The 15,361-nt window shown below is 41.2% G+C and overlaps 1 protein-coding gene across 1 annotated transcript in view; it reads left to right on the top strand.

The window, feature by feature from the left end:
- LOC124795789 (sodium channel protein Nach-like) overlaps positions 1-15,005 on the top strand; it is a 146,657-nt gene extending 131,652 nt beyond the window's left edge. Inside the window, exons 7-8 of the mRNA XM_047259870.1 lie at positions 14,692-14,792; positions 14,904-15,005. Coding sequence (XP_047115826.1) covers positions 14,692-14,792; positions 14,904-15,005 — 203 coding nt within the window. The remainder of the gene's footprint in view (positions 1-14,691; positions 14,793-14,903) is intronic.
- The last annotated feature ends 356 nt before the right edge of the window (positions 15,006-15,361 follow it).

The following is a 15,361-nucleotide window of genomic DNA, read 5'->3' as shown; positions in this document are numbered from 1 at the left end:
ACATGCAGTGTCGCTACTACATAAACAGGCTGGAATTTTGGCAAAGCAAGTGGTAAGACCTAACAATACATAAAGCCATTCACTTAATTTTCAACTTTCTTCTGAAGCAACACATTTCAAACGCATCAGTTCCCTTCTCCTCCAGTTTTCCGACAGTCCCTGTTCACTGAGGCGTATGTTTCATGCCAAAAGAGTTCTCTTGCCCAGGAATAACCTTTTTGCCTGTGCCTATCTACATTTTAGCCGCCCTTGCTTAGTCCCTAATGTATTATTTTGGTTCCAAAGTAGCACAGGTCCTTAACTTCGCCCACTTCGTAATCTCCAATTTTTGTGTTAAGGCCATCAGTAACCTCATACTACTATTTCCTATTACACTACTGGCCATTAAAATTGCTACACCGCGAAGATGACGTGCTACAGACGCGAATTTTAACCGACAGGAAGAAGATGCTGTGATATGCAAATGATTAGCTTTTCAGAGCATTCACACAAGATTGGCGCCGGTGGCGACACCTACAACGTGCTAACAGGAGGAAAGTTTCCAACCGATTTCTCATACACAAACAGCAGTTGACCGGCGTTGCCTGATGAAACGTTGTTGTGATGCCTCGTGTAAGGAGGAGAAATGCGTACCATCACGTTTCCGACTTTGATAAAGGTCGGATTGTAGCCTATCGTCATAGCGGTTTATCGTATCGCAACATTGCTGCTCGCGTTGACTGTTAGCAGAATATGGAATCAGTGGGTTCAGGAGGGTAATAAGGAACGCCGTGCTGGATCCCAAAGGCCTCGTATCACTAGCAGTCGAGATGACAGGCATCTTATCCGCATGGCTGCGGTTACCCTTGACGCTGCATCATAGACAGGCGCGCCTGCGATTGTGTACTCAACGACGAACCTGGGTGCACGAATGGTAAAACGTAAGTTTTACGGATGAATCCAGGTTCTGTTTACAGCATCATGATGGTCGCATCCGTGTTTGGCGACATCGCGGTGAACGCACATTGGAAGCGTGTATTCGTTATCGCCCTACAGGCGTATCACCCGGCGTGATGGTATGGGATGCCATAGGTTACACGTCTCGGTCACCTCTTGTTCGCATTGACGGCATTTTGAACAGTGGACGTTACATTTGAGATGTGTTACGACCCGTGGCTCTACCCTTCATTCGATCACAGCGAAACCCTACATATCAGCAGGATAATGCACGACCGCATGTTGCAGGTCCTGTACGGGCCTTTTTGGATACAGAAAATGTTCGACTGCTGCCCTGGCCAGCACATTCGCCAGATCTCTCACCAACTGAAAAGTCTGGTCAATGGTGGCCGAGCAACTGGCTCGTCACAATACGCCAGTCGCTACTGTTGATGAACTGTGGTATCGTGTTGAAGCTGCATGGGCAGCTGTACCAGCACACGCCATCCAAGCTCTGTTTGACTCAAAGCCCAGGCGTATCAAGGCCGTCATTACGGCCAGAGGTGGTTGTTCTGGGTACTGATTTCTCAGGATATATGCACCCGAATTGCGTGAAAATGTAATCACATATCAGTGCTAGTATAATATATTTCTCCAATGAATACCCGTTTATCATCTGCATTTCTTCTTGTTGTAGCAATTTTAATGACCAGTCGTGTACTTTCGTCTTTCTTCGATTAAATCTCAATCGAGTAGACTGTTTATTCCAGTTAAAACTGTCCCATAATTCATCTTAACCTTCACTGAGGCTACCATTGTCGTCACTAAATGTTATCAACGATATCCCTCCGTCCTGGGTTTTAACCTCGCTCTTGAACGTTTCTCTTATTTCTACAACTGCTTCTTCGATGTTTAGATTGAAGAGTAAGGGTGAAAGATTACTTCCTAGTCTTTCTCCTTATTTTACTTGAGAGCTTCCTTCTCGGTTTTCCTTTCTTACTGTTCCCTTTTATTTTACACTGTCGAACGCGTTTTCCGTGTCGAAAAACCATATGAACATTTCTTGGTTTTTCTTCGCTCATGCGCAACGTCAGAACTGCCGCTCTGGTGCCTTTACCTTTCCCGAAGCTAAATTAATCGCCATCTAACAGACTCTCGGTATTATTTTCCATTCTTCTGTATATTACTCTTCTCATTAACTTGGATGCATTGGCTGTTAAGTTGATTGCGCGATAGTTCTCGCATTTATCTGCCCTTGCTACCTTCGGAACTGGATGGATGATATTTTTCAGAAACTCTGATGGTATGTCTCCATACTCTTAAATTCTACAAACGAACGTGAACAGTCGCTTGGTTGCCATCTCGACCAATTATTTCAGAGTTTCCGAAGGAATGTTATCTACCCCTTCTGTCTTATTTGACCGCAAGTATTCAAAAGCTCTATTCTACTCTAACTAATACTAGATCTCCTATGTCTGACATTTCTACTATTAGGTCATCGAACAAACACTCCCTAACGCACAGACCTTCAATGTAGTCTTTCCACATATCCGATCTTATCTTTGCGCTTAATAGTGAAATTCTCTATTGCATTCTTAACGCATTTCAGCGGAGGCTGTTTTAACTTTCCCGTACGCCAAATTCTTTCTTCCGATGATCATTTGTTTTTCGATTTCTTCACTTTTTCCCTGCAGCCATTTCTGGTTGGATTCCCTGCACTTCCTAACTTCCTACTTATTTCATTCCTAAGTTATATATATTTCTGAATTCCTGATTTTTTTTCATATTCCATACTCCCTTCTTTTGTCGATCACCTGAAGTATTTCTTCTGTTACCCAAAATGCCTTCTGTCTGTCAAACTTCCGCTATTGAACTTTTTTAGAGATGTCCACTCCTTTTCAACTGAACTCTCTACTGTGGTACTCATTATCGCAGCATCTGTAACCCCAGAGACGGCAGTACTTTCGCATCCCACTTCTTTGTACACTGATTCTTCCGAACGAGTCTTTTAAATTTAGCCCACTCTTCATTATTAATAAATTGTCATTCGAGTCTACATCGGCTCCTGGGTACGTCTTACGTTCCAGCGTCGGAAGCTCTCTCTGATCATGATGTAAACCATCTGGTATTTTCTAATATCTCCAGGCCTCTTTCTAGTATACCTTCTCCTCTTCCATCTTTGAACAGTGGTTTCGGTGTTACTAGCTGAATGTTACCACAAAAAAATTCTTGTTACCAACCCCACGTTCTCCCGTAATCCTTTCTTTCATTTCTTTCCCTACTACCGCGCTCCATTCCCCTATGATTATTAGATCTTCATCTCCATTTACGCACTGTATTACCCGCTCAATACCCTCAAATATTTTCTCTATCTCTTCATCTTTTGCTTGCGACGTTGGCATGTTTGCCTGAACTGTTGTTGTCGGCGTTGGTTTGCTGTCGATTGTGATGAGAACAAACCAATCACAGTACCTGGCTCTCTGCCCCACCTTCCTGTTCATAACTAATCCTACTCCCATTAAACCATTTTCTGCTGCCGTTGACATTACCCTATAGTCGTCTGACCAGAAATCCTTTTCTTCCATCCATTTTACTTCACCGACCACCACTATATCTAAAGTTAGCCTTAACATTTCCATTTTCAGATTTTCCATCTCCCCTACCACGTTCAGACTTCTGATATCCCACGCCCCGATTCACATAATGTTATCCTCTCGTTGGTTACTCCATCTTCGTCTCGTGGTCACTTCTGCCTTGCCATTCCCCTCCCGGAGATCCATACGACGGACTAATCCGGCATCTTTTGTCAGTGGAGAGCTCATCGTGATACTTTTTCAGATACAGGCCACATGTCCTTGGAAATGCTCTATGTGTCTCAAATGCAGTGGTTTCTATTGCTTATAGTCCTCATGCTGTAGATCACTACTGATTAATCCACCTTTTAGGGGCCCTTTCCCACGCTAAGGAAAAAAGGATACTCTGAAACTTTCTTCGTGTGTCCACCTTCTTTGACAAGGCCGTTCGTAGGATGAGGGTGAAACATTATACCGGTAGCGTTCGATCCCCATAGATATTGAATTTTATTCAAAGTTTCAACCACGAAAGAGGCTAGATGCGAACCTAGAACCCAGTAAGTTTTCATTGCTATTCTAGTACGCTACCTCCAGACTACATGTCATCCACTTATATTAACTGTTAGTCTAGTAGAAAAACAGAAGGAAAAAGTATGGGAAAGCTGAGAATAGACCAACAAGTGCACTTTCCAAAGGGTCAATGGACGATCTAGATGAAACTTGGCGGGTACGTAAAGGAAGCGAAATAATGCAATACGTATTTTTTTTGTGCCAAATTTCACATATGAAACGTAAAAAAAACAGTCCGAAATTAATGTGGCGTACTAGGTTTAAAGCGAACAGCTACTAAACCGTAAAATATAACCAATAAGTTTCATATAAAAGTTAAAATATAACTAACGTTCTCGAAAACTGTCATTTGAAAAAATACTGAAAATTTGCAAATCACCCCAACACTATTAATAGATTTGGCGAAATGTAAACTTTTGTTACAACATAAAGAAGCTTTCACGTCACATACAGCCATATGTAAAAAGGTTTGTATCTGTAACAACATTTCTGGAAAATAAGTTGACCCGAATGTCCTGTCGGAGAATGTGCAACAGCCCTAATTAAAGTACTCGTACTTTTCAGTAGGCATTTGGGGATTGCCTTGAAATTATGCGACTTAATTTCCCTGCTCATTTGCAAGACCCACTTTTAGAGGTCTGTATCATGGATAACCAGTCGATAATCCATAGACTCTAGTACTTATTGTAGAGACTAGCAATGTATCACTTTCATCGATGTTCTACTGGCATAACTTTGCTATGATTCTACTGCACGGATGAAAGCAACCTTTTCCCTTTCCTTCCGTTTTCCCAAAATTTAATAGCAAATTTCTTGTATTAGAAATTTAATTCGTTTTCTGAAGAAAGGACATTGCCTGGGATGAGGACCTCCTCATGTGCTTCGATACACAACCATCGTCAATCATTGCTATGTCATAGAGCTTCGAGTCATCAAACCACAGCCCCTTGTCATATTCCATAATGTCGAGTATCCACCCATGCTGCCACAAATCGATGCTGTAATGATGTCTTTCAATTCCACTTCCTGCGAACTGATAGAACTCTCAGGGAATTCCATACTGCTGAAATTATTATTTAGTATTCTGCGTATATTAACTGTGTTAACGGTTGGCATCTTCCCTATTTGCAAACAGATGTATTTTATACGCAATACAAAGTCTCACATAAGATCGGCGATAAGTATGTTCAACGCCACAGGCTCGATGAATACTGACAAGTACAGGCAATCCGAAGAATAAACCGAAGAGACGTCCGTGTTGATGGCCACCACGTCCAGAAATCCGTAGAATGAGTAGTACTTCAAAGCGCTTTCCGTGAGATACAGGTCCTGAAGAGTATAGCGAGGTCCAGGGGTCGTCCAGCGATGTAGAGTTCCGTAGCAGTAGCAAGACTGCTGCACACCTGTATGTAACCTGAGTCACCAATGAGAAGACACCAGCACAAGCAGCAAGCAGCAGATTTGCGATGTGGTCTGTGGTATCGCCAACTAGCGGTACTGTCTTGTACCCGATGAGCTATTAGTTGGCGAACCTCAGTAGACTGCACCCGCAAACTGCAGCATCTCTGGGCTACGGCAAGCGAGAAGTGGTACAGGATAAGGCCAGGCCATGGATCTGGTGACAGGGTATGTTATCATACCTTGTAATCCTTTTATAGTCTTCAAGTAAAGGTCTTGGAACCAGCTATTAACCTACGAAACAAGTCCTGGGATCACCGTCGTTGTGTCATGAGGAACTTGTCGCAGCGACTGTTTTGGGCGGATAGCGCGTCAAATGGTTCAAATGGCTCTGAGCACTATGAGACTTAACATCTGAGGTCATCAGTCCCCTATAACTTAGAACTACTGAAACCGAACTAACCTAAGGACATCACACACGTCCATGTCCGAGGCAGGATTCGAACCTGCGACCGCAGCAGTCACGCCGTTCCAGACTGAAGCGCCTAGAACCGCTCGGCCACTGCGGCCGGCTGATAGCGCGTCGAACAGTGGGTACTCGAACGCATCGTCCCTACAAACAGACGTTCGCTAACGGTACGTACGTTGTTTGACTGTTTGTGAGATGTTCGCATCGAGAGCCTACGGAGATACGCCGCGAACAGAACTTCATTTGCACGATTCAGCCGTCACTTTCTAGCTGTCAAATTGATTATCCCCATTTTCATAGTTTTAAAGGAAACCAACGGAGAACGTCGAATGAGAATTCGAGAATCTTTTTATGAAGCATCGAAAACTGGAAGGCCAATGTCTGACCAAGTCAAATGATATTTGACAGACTTTGTCTTTCCCAGCGCTGGAGAAAATTCTTCATTTTATGTGTATGGTATAAAGAAGATACGGTGTAAGCATTTCTTTATTGATTACCGTTATTGTAACAATTTAGTACCATAATAAGCGGTTACTTATTTTTTCAAATTACAAAATACACGCATGTGAAACGGTGAACTATACAACATAAGAAATTGATTCACAACGTGATATAGCTGTTTAAAACATAAACCAAAGTAAGTAAAACAAATAATTATATTAATAATCAACGTTTAGATTATTTAAATACGTACGTTACACGTATTTCGACAGCACACTGTGTACAACTTATTTTCCAAAAATGGTATTACAGAAACAAGCCTTACTATACATGGATGTATGTGGCGTGAAAGCTTCTTAAATTTAGGTTGTAACAAAATTGATTAATGGTAGTGGAATAGTCTGCAAATTTTCAGACCTTTTCAAAAGCTGATTATACAGTTTTCAAGAACAATAGTTACTTTTAAGCTTTTATTTTAAAAGGAATTATATTTCATGGTTTCGAAGTTACTCCCTCTGAACCTAATGTGCCAAATTACATTTCGAGGTGTGTTTTACCACTTAAAAGTGAAACTGGGCACAAACAAAAAAGTGCGTATTGCATTATTTTGCCTCTTCTACACACCCGCAAAATTTCATACAAATCTTCATTCACCTTTTTGTTAAACAGTTATAGAGATCATTAAATTTAACACTTTACTCAGTGATTAAATAATTTTGACAAAATAGTCACCAATTATACAACATTAATAAATATGAACAGAGATTTTGCGTGCCGTAAGTTAAGAAACAACAGTTAACCGGGAAGGCACTTAAATCCAATGAAAACAAACCCAGTTAGTAAACTACAATTATAATATTAATTTAATCTTCTGTAACAATCTGGAACAGAATTTTATTATAAAGAACAACCTAAGGCTTCAAAATCATTATAGCACAAATCAAGGAGGCGAAAACATACGTCACTAGAACCAGAAGAATCACCATCACCTAAACATGTGACTTCGGCTCCACATGTGGCAGTCTTATTGAAACCAACAGCAGTCCATGAATGACGTAAGGTGCCAACGGCACAGGCTACCCAGCTGGACTCACGGCAAACAAGCAACTCCCCCTTTCTCTCTCTCTCTCCTCTCTCAACCATGAAGCGATACTCTTCTCCTCCGTGCTGACAGTCGGCTGTTATCTTCATCGCGAAGGCGCCTAACTTTTAGCTTCCCCCCCCCCCCCCCCCAATCAACTCCAGAGTGCGCCAATACCTGTCTACCACGCCCTAGCAAACAAAGAAAGCACTTAGGCGAACAATCGACAACCAGAGAGCCGCAATGGCTCAGGGAATAATGAAACATGTAAGTGAAGTTTATCCAGAACGGATGCAATTGAATTGCATGACTGTTCGTTTATAGGGTGTAGAATAATCTACATCTACATCTACATCTACATTGATACTCCGCAAGCCACCCAACGGTGTGTGGCGGAGGGCACTTTACGTGCCACTGTCATTACCTCCCTTTCCTGTTCCAGTCGCGTATGGTTCGCGGGAAGAACGACTGTCTGAAAGCCTCCGTGCGCGCTCTAATCTCTCTAATTTTACATTCGTGATCTCCTCGGGAAGTATAAGTAGGGGGAAGCAATATATTCGATACCTCATCCAGAAACGCACCCTCTCGAAACCTGGCGAGCAAGCTACACCGCGATGCAGAGCGCCTCTCTTGCAGAGTCTGCCACTTGAGTTTATTAAACATCTCCGTAACGCTATCACGGTTACCAAATAACCCAGTGACGAAACGCGCCGCTCTTCTTTGGATCTTCTCTATCTCCTCCGTCAACCCGACCTGGTACGGATCCCACACTGATGAGCAACACTCAAGTATAGGTCGAACGAGTGTTTTGTAAGCCACCTCCTTTGTTGATGGACTACATTTTCTAAGCACTCTCCCAATGAATCTCAACCTGGTACCCGCCTTACCAACAATTAGTTTTATATGATCATTCCACTTCAAATCGTTCCGTACGCATACTCCCAGATATTTTACAGAAGTAACTGCTACCAGTGTTTGTTCCGCTATCATATAATCATACAATAAAGGATCCTTCTTTCTATGTATTCGCAATATATTACATTTGTCTATGTTAAGGGTCAGTTGCCACTCCCTGCACCAAGTGCCTATCCGCTGCAGATCTTCCTGTATTTCGCTACAATTTTCTAATGCAGCAACTTCTCTGTATACTACAGCATCATCCGCGAAAAGCCGCATGGAACTTCCGACACTATCTACTAAGTCATTTATATATATTGTGAAAAGCAATGGTCCCATAACACTCCCCTGTGGCACGCCAGAGGTTACTTTAACGTCTGTAGACGTCTCTCCATTGATAACAACATGCTGTGTTCTGTTTGCTAAAAACTCTTCAATCCAGCCACACAGCTGGTCTGATATTCCGTAGGCTCTTACTTTGTTTATCAGGCGACAGTGCGGAACTGTATCGAACGCCTTCCGGAAGTCAAGAAAAATAGCATCTACCTGGGAGCCTGTATCTAATATTTTCTGGGTCTCATGAACAAATAAGGCGAGTTGGGTCTCACACGATCGCTGTTTCCGGAATCCATGTTGATTCCTACATAGTAGATTCTGGGTTTCCAGAAATGACATGATACGCGAGCAAAAAACATGTTCTAAAATTCTACAAGAGATCGACGTAAGAGATATAGGTCTATAGTTTTGCGCATCTGCTCGACGACCCTTCTTGAAGACTGGGACTATCTGTGCTCTTTTCCAATCATTTGTAACCCTCCGTTCCTCTAGAGACTTGCGGTACACGGCTGTTAGAAGGGGGGCAAGTTCTTTCGCGTACTCTGTGTAGAATCGAATTGGTATCCCGTCAGGTCCAGTGGACTTTCCTCTATTGAGTGATTCCAGTTGCTTTTCTATTCCTTGGACACTTATTTCGATGTCAGCCACTTTTTCGTTTGCGCGAGGATTTAGAGAAGGAACTGCAGTGCGGTCTTCCTCTGTGAAACAGCTTTGGAAAAAGGTGTTTAGTATTTCAGCTACCAGTCACAACAGAATTGATTTTATTTAATACACAACCGCTTTCGGGCTTTTGCCCATTTTCGGTTGGTTTTACATGCAGTTACATGACACAATCATAAATTACTTGCTCTCAACTCTAACAAAAGAAAAAAATTGGATTTTCCTCCCACATCAGAACAAATATTCTATGACAGGGTGATAAACCCCACCACTATCGCATTTGACAAAAATGAAACTGAGTTACTTGAGGAGGGCCTCGAGCAGAAAATTCCACCATTGTTCAATAATAACAATGTCAACTATTTAACTGTCTGCTCTGAACTGGCATGTGACTCAGGTAAAATGAACAGTAATGAACAGATAAGTATAGGTTTAAAATCAAGACATCATACAAAAAAACCTACAAAACCAAAAAACACACAATTGTTCAAAAACTGACTCCAGACTGTTTAGGAATATCAGTAGAAAACTATCTGAAAACAAAGTTTTGGTTGTGAAATCTGACAAAGGAAACTGAACTGTTATTATGTGTGAATCTGAATATATCAACAAAACTTTGGAATTTTTTTATAAGAACAACATACATGAAATACGGAATGAACCTACACCTAGATTTCAAGCACAGCTAAGGAAACTACTGAAATCTTCTGATTTCCTGTTATCTGGCTCTGATCTCCTAAAATACCTTGCCACGAACCCGACACAAACGAAAATTCGGTAAGTTTCATGTTTCTATATATCTTACAGTTAACTCAAGAAATGACCCAGCATATTTTATCAGGAAGAAGCTAAATGACATTCTCATTAATTTTTATACTTATGAAAAGAATATCTCGATTAAGAATAGCAATGATCTTATAGAAGATCTCAAAGACATACCAGTACCAGAGGGTGCCAAATTTGATTCAGCAGATATAGTAAATCTTTACATCAACATACCAACCCATGACACAAAAAACAACATATCAAGGCATAGAAAGCTATTCTAAGGCTGAGATATATGAACTCACTGAACTGTTAGAGCTAGTCCTGTCACATAATTATTTGTCTTTTAACAACAAATTTTACAAGCAAGAAGGTGGTCTCTCAGTGGGCAGGAAACCCTTGCAGACATTTACATTAAGCAATTGAAAATCGATTCTTCAAGTCAGAATTTTTGTTTGAAGATAAAATAATTTATTACAAAAGGTACGTCGATGATACTATTATCCTGTTCAATAGTAGAACTGAGGAGATTGAAAAACTTACAGATTCTCTCAGTAGAATGCATAACAACATTAACTTCTTTGTACATCAATGTTCTTGATCTTACAATCTCTAACATAAATAAAAACCATTTCTTTCAAATTTACCAAAAAAGCACCGTCAGTAATATTGCCATAAACAACTCTTCCTGTCACCCAACACACCCATTTACAAGGAAAATTTAATGCCAAGTTGCTAACCTTTTTCGCAACAGAGGTGTTGAAACATCCTTCAGCACTATTAATAATCTACAAAATCATCTCATTTACTGCAGCAAGAGAAATAGCCAGTGTCACAGTAAATCAGCTATTCACAAACTTTCATGTGACACATGCCCACGGTTCTGCATAGCCCAGACAGGAAAAAGTTTAATTATTAGGTAATGGGAACACATGGAATCGTTCTAGTTAAACAATTTGGATAAATCCACTCGTGAAACACATCTGAAAGAACATGGCCACACAGTGACAACCATTAAGGCAACCTGCAGATACTACACACTGTCAAAAAAGGCAAGAAAATGAACCTTCTTTAAAAGCGTGAAATTTACATTCATACCCCCAGCCACTGCACTTCATTCTCAGTGAACAAGCAGACCAAGAAAACAAGTCATTTCTACCATCTTCAATGAAGTTTTTAAAATCTAAAACGGCTGTTACTCATTTCCAGCTCACAAATAATAAAAAACGATGTTGCAACGCTGAATAATTTTCCAGCAAGCATTTAACATATTATAAAACACAGTATGGTTCCATCATCATGTAACAATTTCATTTCCATAATCTGTAATATTTTTCGTGTTTCTGTATGTGTAACACCTTCTAACTTCTTAATTCTAATGGATTCGACCATGACCACTGTTTTCTTATGTAAACACGTTATATGTGAGAATATGTGCTTCTCACGTTGTTAACGTACACTGTAACAAAGGCATACATGGAAATACTGATATTTACCGTGATGTCTAATATATAGTTAAAGATTAAAAAATCGAGATATTTTTGTGATAAATCTATTGAATGTAATATGGACACGACATGGATACTCCAGTTGTCTGTAAGTACTATAATACTTTACTGTGGATGTTGCTTAGCAAGTTCCACTTGTTTCAATTGCAGCTGTTTAGATATCATCACATTGTTTTGTATCTAAACAGTTATCACCAGCATTGAGCTCTGATCACATAACTGAATGTGAAACCAAGTGTAGATGGACACAAGCCAGTTTGTGCATTAAAGAAAATCGCTTTCTGTTGTGACTGGTAGCTGTTATTATTCCACACCCCAAACAAATCTGAGCATTGACTAGTCTAAGAGATCTCTGTACTTGTCATTAGGGCATGTTCTATGCATCATGAATGACATCCATACCAAGAGTAAAACAGACTTGGGCAGATCTGTAACACGATTCCTCCGTAATTAGTCTCTAACGACCTGTAATTAACATGGGTAGGGTTTTTGTACATATCCATTGCTTGATTTTTGCTACGACCTCGACAACAAGATATCCAAAACTTTCCACGAGACCCCACTGAAAAGTGCTCATGCCAAATATAGTTCGTGGCATTACCTGTCACTAAAATGACGTTAAATACAGTCGTGAGGCCAGGTGACTTTTGAGGAAAATAAAGAAAATACGTCGTAACGGGTGTAGCAACACCCATCTGCGAAGTGGGCCAAGAGTGTTTTGCGATCTGTTTGATCTCTCAAATAACTGGTCCTTTAGTGTGTTCGAGAGCTGCTGGAGTTAGTTGTAATACATACAACATCTTTATAAAGATAGAAAAATCGCTTTCATTTCAATTGATCTCTGTAGAACCTTCTACAATTATCTCCTGAAAATAAAATGCAAAAACAATATTTGTTCACTAACAGCGATTTCACAGAGACGGTTCAGCACTAAAATTTTTACATGGTATGATACATCGAAAATATTTACACCGCTTAATTTTCAGTCGGTTTTTAAATGATACTGTGCTCTTAAATCTCCGTAAATCACCAGTGTTAATCTTAAATAATGACTATTTTCCAATATGAACGGGACAACAGTAGAGTTTGTGATCAATTAAAAGGTTTGTTTGAACACTGCAGTGGTCTACTACGTATCGTCCTATTGAACATGGCATCCTCTCCTATCTTTGAACTGACTTATGCAGACAGTTAGCCTACAAGAGTTGAAATAAACCATAAATTAGAAAAAAGTCCTTTTACCGACCAGGTATCGAGCCCTGGACCTTCGAACATTAGTCTACCAATAACAACGAACAATAAAGTAATTTATATGAGTCTTCAACAAAAAAACAACTAATTCTTAAAATGTAAATTTAATTTTATTTATCGTTGTAGCATATACCGCAATCAATATTAGTTATCTTACTGATATTTTGTTTCAGCAGTATTATGATCTGCTCATTGGAAGTTTTCATCATGTGAATATTCTGTTTCCAACAAACATTTTGCATCAAACTAAGAAATTTTCAAAATTTATTTTTAGTAGAGTTATCTTTTTATTATCTACGGCAGGAGAAATAGTGTGAGTTTAAGAGCCGCTGAAGGCGAACTTCAGTCAGCTGCGACATTTGTTTACACCATATAAAAAAAAAACCTCGACACCGGGTCAATAGCTGCTCTCTTCCTTAGAACCTGCAGAGCACTATTAGACAGGACAAGCAGCCTCTGAAACGGAGTGATAACTCTCGTGACTTCATTAAACTACACGTGTGATCTGTTGAGTAGGCACTTTTTCCCTAACAGGGGAGCAGTTTTCACCAGCAGAATAGCAAGAGTGCGCGCGGCAAAGCGTACAGTATTGACGTCCAATTCCCAGCTGCTTCTGGCAATCTTTCGAGGCTCTGAGCACTATGGGACTTAACAGCTGTGGTCATCAGTCCCCTAGAACTTAGAACTACTTAAACCTAACTAACCTAAGGACATCACACACATCCATGCCCGAGGCAGGATTCGAACTTGCGACCGTAGCAGTCGCGCGTTTCTGTTGTAATCTCATCAGAATGGTCGGGTGGAATCCGATTTCGGTAGGTAAGACCTGATGGTAGGGCTCGACTGTGATGCGGACTCCACGAAGCTATGGATCCAAGTTGGCCAGCCACCGTGGACGAGTTAGCTTTAAGTAGTTCTAAGTCTAGGGGACTGATGACCTCAGATGTTAAGTCCCATAGTGCTTAGAGCCATTTGATCCAAGTTGTCAACAAGGCACTGGGCAAGCTGTTCGTGGCTCCATAATGGTATGAGTTGTGTTTACGTGGAATGGACTGGGTCCTCCGTTACGTTTGGCTACTTGGAGACCATTTGTAGCCATTCATGGACTTCATGTTCAAAAACAACGATGGAATTTTTATGGACGACAATGCACAATGTCAGGCCACAATTCTCCACAATTAGTTTCAAGAATATTCTGGACAATTCGAACGAATGATATGGCCACTTAGTTCACCGGACATGACTGCTGTGGATTTATGGGGTATGAGCCATGCTGCACTGCGCCAGGCTGAATTAGATCCGACACCATATTAGGAGGTATTTCATGACAGTGTACCTGTAAGACTTAAAACGAAAAATCTACATCTACATCCATACTCCGCAAGCCACCTGACGGTGTGTGGCGGCGTATGCAATAGATAGTAGTAAGGATGTGAACTATTGGTGGTTCACTTTGTTGTGTAATAGTAAGGATGTGTAACATTCATGTGTCATTTATATACTACATGCACCCCTCGTTTCTGTTTTTAATCTTGTAGTTGTTCATAGGTAGCGCCTATTAAAAATTCACAATCATGTCTATCTACGTGTGATTAGGTACGTATATTGGGATCCGAAAAATTATTTTATACTTTTTAAACCGATTTAAGAACGCAGTGCATTAAAAATTCATTTTTATTTAAATAATTGCTTCTGCATCATAGTTAGCGAGGAATGTGCGTACTGGAAAGCCCTTGTCAGTTACCTTAGCTATTTAGAATTGAGCACACAGGAGACAGTAAGAGAGTTACATTAGGCACTGTGTTGTGCGACGCGTTGGCTGTGCAGTGTGGTTCGGCGGCATCCTGAGCCTCTTCCTGGGCGTGAGCGTGCTGTCGTGCGTCGAGCTGCTCTACTATGCGGCTCGCCTAGTGGACGCCCTGCTGCGCGTACCGCCGTTCACACAGGCGTACGGCGTCGGAGGCGGGGGCGGCGGAGGCGGAGGCAGAGGTGGCAGGGGCGAAACAAGCGTCTCCAAGCGCCGACGACTGCCTCCGCAGCGAGTGCTCGTCCAGCCGGCAGAGGCGGGCCTGTCCAAGTGGCGCTCCAGCGGCCTGCTGGAACGCCAGGTAGCTGCCAAGCAGGCGCGACTCTTCTACTAGCCTGCGACAGTTATCGGACAGAGTTTCAGAATACCCAACACTTCTGTCCGGCCTATTTGCGGCGTAGTAGTCGTCCGCCGGCAAGTTAACACCTGAAAATTGTAGTTTCCCTTCTCATTCCTACCTTACTGCCAGGAGCTTACACAGCCTGCTGCTACAGAAACACAGCACTTTATTTAAACTGTTCGAGCACAGAAATTATTTGTCAAAATGAAATTAATTTTCAGGAATTGTTAGTAACAGTTCTTTATTGTGTCACAGACATACACAAAAACTAAAAAATGAGCTTTCAGAGTGATATATTGAAAGGTATGTGCTAAGGTCTGATCGGGGTAACTCCAGAAAATAGTCGGTAG

The sequence above is a fragment of the Schistocerca piceifrons genome, chromosome 4 (assembly GCF_021461385.2).
Source record: "Schistocerca piceifrons isolate TAMUIC-IGC-003096 chromosome 4, iqSchPice1.1, whole genome shotgun sequence".
In the NCBI taxonomy this organism is placed as follows: Eukaryota; Metazoa; Arthropoda; class Insecta; order Orthoptera; family Acrididae; genus Schistocerca; species Schistocerca piceifrons.
Note: the sequence above shows the minus strand (reverse complement) of the source record. Positions and strands in the feature narration are given on the sequence as shown.